The 10,728-nt window shown below is 42.6% G+C and overlaps 1 protein-coding gene across 1 annotated transcript in view; it reads left to right on the top strand.

The window, feature by feature from the left end:
* Window positions 1–6,799: 6,799 nt before the first annotated feature.
* The window catches only part of LOC117746773 (E3 ubiquitin-protein ligase RNF31), a 31,626-nt gene continuing 27,697 nt past the window's right edge, over window positions 6,800–10,728 (top strand). Inside the window, exons 1-4 of the mRNA XM_034556079.1 lie at window positions 6,800–6,997; window positions 7,870–8,016; window positions 10,257–10,412; window positions 10,514–10,570. Coding sequence (XP_034411970.1) covers window positions 6,800–6,997; window positions 7,870–8,016; window positions 10,257–10,412; window positions 10,514–10,570 — 558 coding nt within the window. The remainder of the gene's footprint in view (window positions 6,998–7,869; window positions 8,017–10,256; window positions 10,413–10,513; window positions 10,571–10,728) is intronic.

Below are 10,728 nucleotides of genomic sequence, written 5' to 3'. Positions count from 1 at the left end.
GCCAGAGAACAGCTCAGAGACAGAGACGCCAAATAGATAAGTTGAGGAAAAGGTTGACGGGATGGATGACAGCAACTAACCAGAATGAACCGCAACAAATGTTGCCTAGTGTGGGGACTGTACCTGTTGACAAAGACAATGTGGAAACACACAAAAACAGTTGTTATAGTTTTTCTGGAGCAATGCACTTGTCACATCCCACAAGACTTTTGGGCTCTCATCTCTTTTTTTGACAAGCACTGCCATCCGATATCAGACATCTCTGCAGTGTTGTTATTAATATACTATTGAGGGAAGTCAGAAGCACATGCCCACTACATGCCCACTGTCTGGGTACTATCTGGAAGACACTGTCTCGTGTCAGTAATAATGGACGTATTCTTTGTAGACCAGACTGATATGCTACAGTGCAGAACAGGGCTCAGATGTGAGCATAAACGAAGCCTTGTGTGAATGAGGATATTGACGACTATCCTGAGAGTTTTTGTGTACAGCTCGACAGTTTCCTATTCCTTGCTATTTAGGCTATTTATAATGATGGACGAATAACACTGAGGAAAAAACAATTCTTTAGTCTTTAATCTGTATTGTGATTATGGTTTACTCACCATTCTCTCAATCTAGGAATTACGTCATTGTAATGTCACCCCCGTCAAACACAGCACTCTTATCACTTCATTGGACACAAATAGCATTGTACAGTCCAAGATGATATATGCATCTGCTGTATCCAAAACACTGATATGTGTCTCAGTGCTTCAATGTATGTTCCCATTTTTCAGATTTTTGTTTTACTTTTTGTCTCTCCTTTTTCTACAATACCTGAAACAGGATCTTGAAGGTGAAAAGGGAATAAAATAGGGATGCAAAGGCTATCGTATCTACTGCTAGACCACTGTTTGCACACACCTCTAGAATAAGATGTATAAAATTTAAAAAAAACAGCTTAGGAACTAGACCTATATACTCATAAGGAGACAGGTGAAATGATCAGATATAAAGATAGAGAGGAAAGCGCACAAGGACAGTGGACAAGTTCAAGTCCCAGCTCAGGGGCTCCTCCTTCAGTGGCATGCATATCAACACTGAATGTGTCATAATAGGCCGATGTGGCTTGACCACTCTAAAGGAACCTCCAAACATGTGATCTTCTTTCATTGAAATATTGACTGGCCACTTGTTTAATGATGTGTTCAGGCAGCCCTCCTGGATTCAGGAGGTTGGCGAAGAGCGCCCAAACGCACAATCTGTTTTAGTCTCTGTGAGACTGCTGTCTTATTAAAGGATAATTCAGGTTTATTACAACTTGGGTCTTGTTTTGACCTTAATTTCTATCGGTAATAATAAAACACTACACTCTCTATTTCAATTGCTGAGGTCTAGGAACAAGGTGACATCAATAAAAAGACCAACGGGACAAGAAACACGAGCAGTCAAACTATCAGACGGGTTGGAAACAAACCAACATTCTCGCCACACTTATTTGGAGCTGAAAACAAAGACAAAATATTAATCAAACACAGACCACGTGTAAGCCTCAGTTATACTCCCAATCAGACACGTGGTAGTTCTCTTTATGCTACTTTCTAAAGATCACTACGCTACCACCTATAGCATAGTGTTGTGTCTGCGCTGTAAATTGGGGGTATAGCGGATATTCCCACAAAGACTACAATCTAATTTACGTCACACCGACACTAGCAGACCCTTGCATACTTGCGGATGCGTCAAGCAAAATATCAGCTTTAGGCCTTCAGTGTGCTTCAAGCAGAGTACCTGTCTGACTTAAATGGGAGAGGAGGCTGCATCCAACCATTCTGGTAACTTTTCCAAACTGCCAACCCGACAATCACTTCCACAGTGAGGATAAGAGGAAAGAGTTCTTGGCTGGCTTTACCCCCGCCTTCTAGTGACCATTCAGAACAGGAGAAAACACGTTTGTTGTACAAACCAGTTTCTTCCAAGCATACTTCATGAACCCTTCACTGTGCACACACAGTTCTCCTGCACAATAAAGGAGTATCAGCTTGATTTCAGTGGGACTTTTGCTTTTAGTTTTACCTCCAAATAAAGTGGGACATCTGTGTTTATTCTCGACTTGTCAGACTTAGTTCTAGCAATGTCGCAATGCTCCCAGTAACTTGGTGAGTATGTTATTGTAACCAATAGAAAAGATGGACAAAACTACTGATATAAGACCACGTGGTACACAAATACACTCTCCTTTGAGGGAGGAGGTGCAGGTTCATCCTACTGCCATTCAGTCCTGCAAAGGCTACACCTTTAGAACCCACTGAGGGAGGTGGCCTCTGAATTGAAGGGACTACACACACAGTTTGTACTGCTCCTACCAGCGTATATTCATATATGATGGCTGTGTCTGTGTGGCTTGTATGGCTGCTGATTATCTTGTGATGGTAGTGTAAGAGAGCCCTCTACAGGCGTCCTTCAGGCACTTGAATAAAATGACCTGACGCCTCTTTAGCACTGTGTAATCTTATTTAATGAACATATTTGTATTAGATCAGTTGTGCATTAATTTTAATGCATGCTGACAGGTTCAAACGCGCATTTAGTTGTGAGGACAATTTATCACACAGTGCAGAGACCAGTCATGGGAATTTGTGAAACATGAATTCTAACTGTGTTCTCAATTATACTTACTCTTTCTAGTTGAATATGTCATATTCTTGTTTGTAGTTAAAACTAATTAATTGCACTTTTATAAGAGAAACGTGGAGCTGTGTATTGTTAACATCTCAGTTTATTAAAAAAAGGGTGCCTTTTCATAAAAAGACAATTTATGAGAAGATGAAGAAAAACCTGTACAATGTGGCCAGATTTTGTTTTATTTTTGTTCTTATTTTCTCTTGTTTATCTCTGTTTAGATGAAATGTTGATATGCAAATCCTCTGATTCTCAGGTTTTGCATACCTTTACTGCTTTGTGTTCTCTAATCAACTCCAGTCAGTCATATAGTTTCCATGCAACATAGCTTACAGTTCTAACCTCACTGTGCCACAAAGTCATTTTTTTTTTCAGGAAATGAAAGTTTTTGTGGAAAGCAGTGGCTTCGGTTATGCTTAGTAGGGACTTCAGCTTGGATCAATACTGCATACTGCAGCACTGTACTAAATGGACACAGTGACATTTAATAGGTGTTAGGTAACCACAACTAAGAACATTGCCACTCCAACATGTGGAAAACTATCACAATAGGGACTATTGCAAACCACATCGGCTTCTGTACAGTAGCTTTAGAGATGCATGACAAAAAACATGACTCCTTTTCTCATAGGTAATGTAAGTGGAAGTGTTGAGGAGCGCTAATTCCTAATTGTATTCACACTGTGCAGGTCGGTCGAGGCTGTTGATGAGATAGGAGTACTCCACTGGAAATCCCTTCATATGACAATGGGGAATGTTTTTGACATTGTGAAGCACAATGTAGCTAAGGGTGAGAAATGCTACCCTTACTCCCGGCCATTGTCCATTCAAACAAACGCTGAAAACCAGAAAATAAGCTTCTGAAATTCTTCCATGGGGTCACGACATTTTGTTTTGATCGGATGTGGCTCTGTGGTATGGAAGCGTGTCACGTTCTCACAAGCCAGGGGACATAGAGACAGAGACCAGCACGTCATACTCTGTGGCGGTGGGGTGGGGGTCCACGCCCCCGGAGGGAAGAAGGATGGGCCCACATACAGTGCTGCCAGAATGAGTCCTTTTAGCACGTCAAAGGATTATTTTAGCACAAGATGTCGATCTAAAAGGATGATGGGACAGGTTAGCTGTCAGCGAGCCAATGTTAGCTTTGTGTTTTAACAGTTAGTTCATTCACTGACAAACACAATACTGCATGGCTTTCTACCGTGACGTTATCCACTATGACACAAGTCGCACATGCTGTCAGAATGCTCACAGAAATACGTTGAGCCTAAAACTCCCTTTTGGACACAATGCTTGCTGCACACGTCCAGCATGCCGAGTGTCGGGATCCCAGCGTCTCCCATTGTTCCTGATGATGCCTCGTGTCTTATTGCCTGTGTCCCCAGTTCTTTGGTTCGGGAGCTTGTTCAAACTTAGATCTGGATCCTTGGCTCTGTTGGTGGAGCATCGCAACCACACAGATGCTTTTAGGCCTTTTTCTGTCACGTGCTAGCAGACGAAAGTGACTCGGAGGCACCTTCATACAACATAAAGTCAATAGGGGAGTGAGACATTGTTGGGTCTTGGTCTCTGTTTCTATGAACACTGCTGTGGCTCTCCTTTGCACAACCTCATCAAAATCATCCCAAAAAACGTTTTTCCTTTTGTATTTGTTAGGGTGAGACACAATCACACAAACCAGACTCTAAAACCTTGTCTCCATCTCTCTGGCCTGCTCTCCTTCTTTTGTTTCTTTAATGTTCCACTCTTCCTCCATCCTCATCCACTTTTGTTTTGTTTAACAGTAGACTGTGTGCTGATTAGTCAGTTACATTATTTGTAAGACAACATAATGATAGTGAATGATAGGGACTTTTGATTCATCTACCAATATGCAAGACAAATAAACGTGTTCATGTGACCTACTTTTTTGTGTGCGTGTGTTTGTGTAGGCGTGTGTGGGTGTGTGCGTGCGGATGCAGGCAATTTGGCAAAAGTGGGCCCTATAGTGTTGGTAATTTGATTTGATTACACATTTGTTACAATATTTGTTTCACTAAACTATAAGGACACACATTAATAAAGTATAGGCCACTACTTCATACTCCGCAACAGTTATCTGTCAGCGAAAGTTATTTTTCAATATAAGAATTTACATAGACAACCTATGATGAGTTTATAAAATGATACATTGTTAAAGATTAAACTATGACAGTGTTCTCCTCGTTAAAGAGTTGTTCCTGATGTGAGGGTCCAGGACAGAAGATGTTATAAGTGTACACATTGTAAAGCCCTCTGAGGCAAATTTGTGATTTGTGGTTAATATATATATATATATATATATATATATATATATATATATATATATATATATATGTATCAGTCAATATATTGGCTAAATATCATTAACAAGCTCAAATTGATAAATGACATAGGCATAATAATAATAATAATAATAAAAACGTCCCGTTAGAAACTAATGGGTGACGTAACCCACGCTGCGACCATGTTTTGACCCATCTCGAGGGGAGAGAGCCCGTGACACACCGGCGTGGTTTCAGCACCGGGCTACTCCTCGTTCATGTACGGACGCTCACCGGACGTCACTCACAGCCGGTTTCAGAGACGGACCGACACGTTACTGCCGCAGCGCTGACCGCCTTACGTGACGTTCCGTTATCTACCGGAGCTCGGCGGAGCCGGGTGTGAATGAAACCAGCGCGCCCGAAGGAGGACCCGCGCAGAGCGGCACCGGGGGTTCACCGTTGCGGTCCCGCATACCAGAGGTGGGCAGCAACATAACCGACCGCTGTCTCACCGATATCCGGTGAGCGTCGCGTGTGCACGAGTCTCGGCCGGAGCGGCGCGTCGCTGTGTGAGGCGACACATCCATAGCGAGGCTAACGGTACGTCGTGTCTAGCTAGGCGGCTCCGCGTCGCTTCAGAGCGGCGCTTTGATGATTGGTCCAGCGGGTTATGACTGAGATACGATATCATTCAGTTATCAACATTAATGAATTGCATTCAAGAAAAAGGCATTAAATCCGTCACGCGCATGGCCGGGTGGTACCTGGACACATGAATGCTGTGTTGCACTTTATTACAACACATTATTATTTAACACATATTTCATGTAGGATACCGAAGCACAGATACCGATATTGGGCCTAAGCTGACTCGAGGGGCTCGGTCGAGCAGGCTCATCTATTAATCAGTTAATACATTTTCAAATAATATTTTTATTTGATCGTATGAAAACATATTAAATATTATTAATATTACAATGAATATTAAATAATATAACATTTAAACCAAGTTATTATTATTATTCTGACAATAAATACTCCCAAAAATGTATCGCTGTGTATGGTTCCACAGTGTTGTCAGACAATAAAAGTCCCTTTTCGTGGCCGTACATTAATGGTGAGACGTTGCCTGATATGATGTATTGGACTGTGGCTGCATCTGTCTTTCTCAACACACGGGGCGGTAGGGCCGTGGTTGTGAAATACAGAAGTAAGCCTTTAACTTTTCCTCCGGCGCCATCATCAGGTCAGAATCTCAATGTGTTTAGTTACGACCAAACAACCTGCAACACTAATGACACATTTGTGTTTAGCTGTAGTTAAGAAGTGTTGCATGACAACATTCATGACAAACCTTCTGAACATTCGCATGTCACCGTTGTTCTAGTGTGCACATTGGCATGCTGATGCGAGAACTCTCATTTCTCTGACATTTAGGCCATGTCAACACTGCTACGTTCCCATTTTAATATGCGTATCTTTTGCTACGTTCACACTTCGCCAGAGTTTTAGAGCACCGGAAACAGAGAAGTTTGGAAACGATGACGTAGACGGATAACAAAACCAACTGCAGTGTGGAGAAAATCTGCTTCCTGTTTACACCTTCACGTGCAGGCCCACGTACGTGTACGTGAATGCTCATGTGATGTGCATTTCAAAGGTTGCTATGTGGGAGGAGATTGTTTAGAAAACAATGCTGAACCGGCCGTGTGGACGGAGACCATTTTTGTTTTAAAACAAAAACATTAATGTGGATGTAGCCTTAGATAACAGGATCTTTTATAAATGTGTGTGACTAACTGATGCATATGTGTGGTCACTGACTCTGTGTGTGTGACTGTAGAATGCCATCTCTGTCGGAGCAGCTGCAGGAGGTGCGGAGTCGGGCTGAAGTGTGTCTGTACTCAGGCGGCAGGGTGGTGGAGGTGCGGGTTGGGGTTATGGCTATGGCTAATCTGCCCTTGCCGCCCTGCTCCAAATACTGCCACATCACCGCAGAGACCATGGTGATAGAAAACAGCTTTGGCAGCAACAGGAAAGAGGTGAGAGATAGAGCAGGTACACAGACAATATCCCAAACCTTGAAATACCTGAACACCGTCCATCCAGACGGAGAGGCCGAGGTTGGGATCGGAAGTGCGGGCTGCAATAGAGCGACGAGTTGTTCGGCCGATTAATGCCATTTTGAGATATCCGTCATTGGACGACGCCTTCGCGCAGTATGGCTTCTGTGGAACAAACCAGGGAGCACCACTAAACTAACATTGTTTATTTATATATTACATTTTTATTATATGTATTTATGGAGGTGGAGATGCTCCTATCTGCCGACAAATGTTTGTTTTTTTTCCTTAAAATTTTTTTTAAATTTTTTTTTCTTAAAACTGTTTTTGATGACCTTATGACATTTAGTTTTTACATTTTAATTAATTTCAAATAAGTCCACTGCAGACAGAGTGCATATCTACTATAGCAAACAGGAAAGTGCAGACAATAACATTATGCAATTTTTCCAAATTGTATGTAATTGTTGTACATCATCAGATACACTTTTTAATAAAAATTGATGTTGGCATAATACATGGGCCGTCGGCTGCTTTGTGTCTCTCAATATTGGTATCAGACATTGAAAATCCCATATCGCTCAACCTCTAATTGCAGGTTACAACCACAGTCACCCGGTCAACCATGTTGTGTCTGTGTGGACTGGAGGAATCCCAATTTAATAGTCTTTTACAAGACACTGGGGTTATAACTATTGTCTTACATTTTTATTGTGGCACTACAGGAGATGAATAAGGGTCCAAAACAACTATGGGTGCGGCAGGGAGTTTGAACTGCATGTTTCTATTCTATGAATTTGAACCATACAACTTTTTAACTTGTGGACAAATGTCCTGTGTTTCTTCCTCAGACACTCGCATCTCTCCAGCACTTGTCTACAGCATTGAACATCCTAGAAAAGTATGGCTGTAATTTGACAAATCCCAACAGGCCAAAGTACTGGAGGACTGTGAAACACAACAACCCTGTGTTCAGGGCCACCGTTGACGCCATTCAGGTAACATTAGTAGTAGATATAGTAGAGTAAGTGCTCTGTGGAAACGCACTGGGGATCAAAAGAACTGGCCACAAAAGGAAGTCATTCAAAGAACCGGCTGAACTGGTAAATCATTATGGACAAGCCTTCATCACATATTGATGGCATGTGAAGTCAGTCTACCAGTTGCTTGTATTCCCAAGTCTACTATATTGACTGACAGTAGTAAATTCAATTCAATTCAGTTTATTTTGTATAGCCCAAAATCACAAATTATCCTCAGAGGGCTTTACAATCTGTACACATAGGACATCCCTGACCTTTGACCTCACATCGGATCAGGAAAAACTCCCCAAAAATAACCTTTGACAGGGAAAAAAGGGAAGAAACCTTCAGGAGAGCAACAGAGGAGGATCCCTCTCCCCGGATGGACAGATGAATAGATGTCATGTGACCAGATGAACAGAGTTACAGAGTTACATATTGGAGTTCCATTCATACATTGTCATATTCATGTAATGTGTTATTTTTGGGGAGTTTTTCCTGATCCGATATGAGGTCAAAGGTCAGGGATGTCGTATGTGTACAGATTGTAAAGCCCTCTGAGGATAATTTGTGATTTTGGGCTATACAAAATAAACTGAATTGAATTGAATTGTTGTATCCACCTGAGAGGACAATATTGCGCCGCCCAATAGGTCACGATCGGTTATGTACTTCCCACTTGCTGGGCTTGAAGCCTCTCATTGGTTAGTTTTAGGCAACATGCTCTGCCTTTCAATCAACACAGCATGCTATATTTATATAGACTTCTATACAACCAGAGGAGTCGCCCCCTGGTGCTCAGGAGAGAGAATGCAGCTTTAAGACATGAAGCATAGACTTCTATACAACCAGAGAAGTCGCCCCCTGGTGGTCAGGAGAGAGAATGCAGCTTTAAGACATGAAGCATAGACTTCTATACAACCAGAGGAGTCGCCCCCTGGTGGTCAGTAGAGAGAATGCAGCTTTAAGACATGAAGCATAGACTTCTATACAACCAGAGGAGTCGCCCCCTGGTGGTCAGTAGAGAGAATGCAGCTTTAAGACATGAAGCATAGACTTCTATACAACCAGAGGAGTCGCCCCCTGGTGGTCAGGAGAGAGAATGCAGCTTCAACACATGAAGCATAGACTTCTATACAACCAGAGGAGTCGCCCCCTGGTGGTCAGGAGAGAGAATGCAGCTTTAAGACATGAAGCATAGACTTCTATACAACCAGAGGAGTCGCCCCCTGGTGGTCAGGAGAGAGAATGCAGCTTCAACACATGAAGCATAGACTTCTATACAACCAGAGGAGTCGCCCCCTGGTGGTCAGGAGAGAGAATGCAGCTTTAAGACATGAAGCATAGACTTCTATACAACCAGAGGAGTCGCCCCCTGGTGGTCAGGAGAGAGAATGCAGCTTCACTTTTTACAGGTTGCCGCCTGTTCAAAACCCATACACCTGAATGTTAAAATGCTCAACTTTCCTGCAGAAATAAACCTGTTTACAACCTCGTACTAAAAAAACGGTTTTGGTCACAGTCTATCGTTGTTATACTATGATTTTGATGCAAAGGGCTACGATGCAATTAGATGACGCATATGATTCTGTAGCGTGATACTACCATCCTCCCCACTTTCCTCAGTGACTCCATACTTGTAGCTTCGGTTTGGTTAGTATTAGTGTCCATAAAAACGCTGAGATGAATGTTGTATCTCGATTTCAACATAGCACGAAAGCTCTGATTCTCAATGGCTGTGTATGGGCGCATATCCGTGGCAAAAACACTGATGATTTGCTCCACCCTTTCCGAGTTGGGTAGAAGAAGAAGAGACTAAACGGTTCCATACGCTAGCTTTTAAGCTAGGGGGTCCAGTCAGACTGTAGCCATATTCGACTGCTGAAGCTCAGCCGACCTCATCAAAACTCTGCTTGTATTCAGTCTAGCGTAGAAAGTAAACAAGACGCACGTGAACTACATCTGCTGCGTTCAGGGGCATTGTAAGGAACGGACAGCCCGGCATCACAGAATTGTTACAGGCGATCATAACGTTGAAAATTTAGTTTTAAATATCCGATTATTGTCATAGTCAGATGAATCACGATGCATCTAAGACTAGATTTATTTTTCCCCACCACTGACAGAACCTCCACATAAGGAACCTGGGGAGGTCCGCCTGCATGGGAAAGTGAAACCAAAAAGAAATTGTTCGCTGTTGTTCTTTCTGCACCCAGGGAGGACGAGCAGTGCTCTGTCTCTATGGCTACTCCAATCAGCAGCCAGACGGGCTCAGCTTCCCTGATGATGTCACAGATCCTAATGTGGGCTGCGTTGCTGCGGTAACGCTAGAAGTGATGAGTCTGAGGATGGAGCTCGAAATGCTTATTAAGGTGTGTGTGTGTGTGTGTGTGTGTGTGTGTGTGTGTGTGTGTGTGTGTGTGTGTGTGTGTGTGTGTGTGTATTCATGATAACGTATTTGGTCTGATCCCAGGAGGTTCATCCCCACCCTGAGTTCTACGAGAGAATCATTCCCACACTGAGACACAAGGTAGAGTCCTTCACATTACCATCATATCCATCTTCAGTTCCATGTTTAACATGAAAAATAGGCCATGCATAGATTGGATTATGGGATGAATCAATACTGAATCACATGGGCAGAAAAATCCAACCAGGAATTGTGTACTTACACCTATAATAGAACAT

The sequence above is a fragment of the Cyclopterus lumpus genome, chromosome 17 (assembly GCF_009769545.1).
Source record: "Cyclopterus lumpus isolate fCycLum1 chromosome 17, fCycLum1.pri, whole genome shotgun sequence".
Lineage (NCBI taxonomy): Eukaryota > Metazoa > Chordata > Actinopteri > Perciformes > Cyclopteridae > Cyclopterus > Cyclopterus lumpus.
The sequence above is the reverse complement of the archived record's forward strand: the minus strand, read 5'-3'. Positions and strand labels throughout refer to the sequence as shown.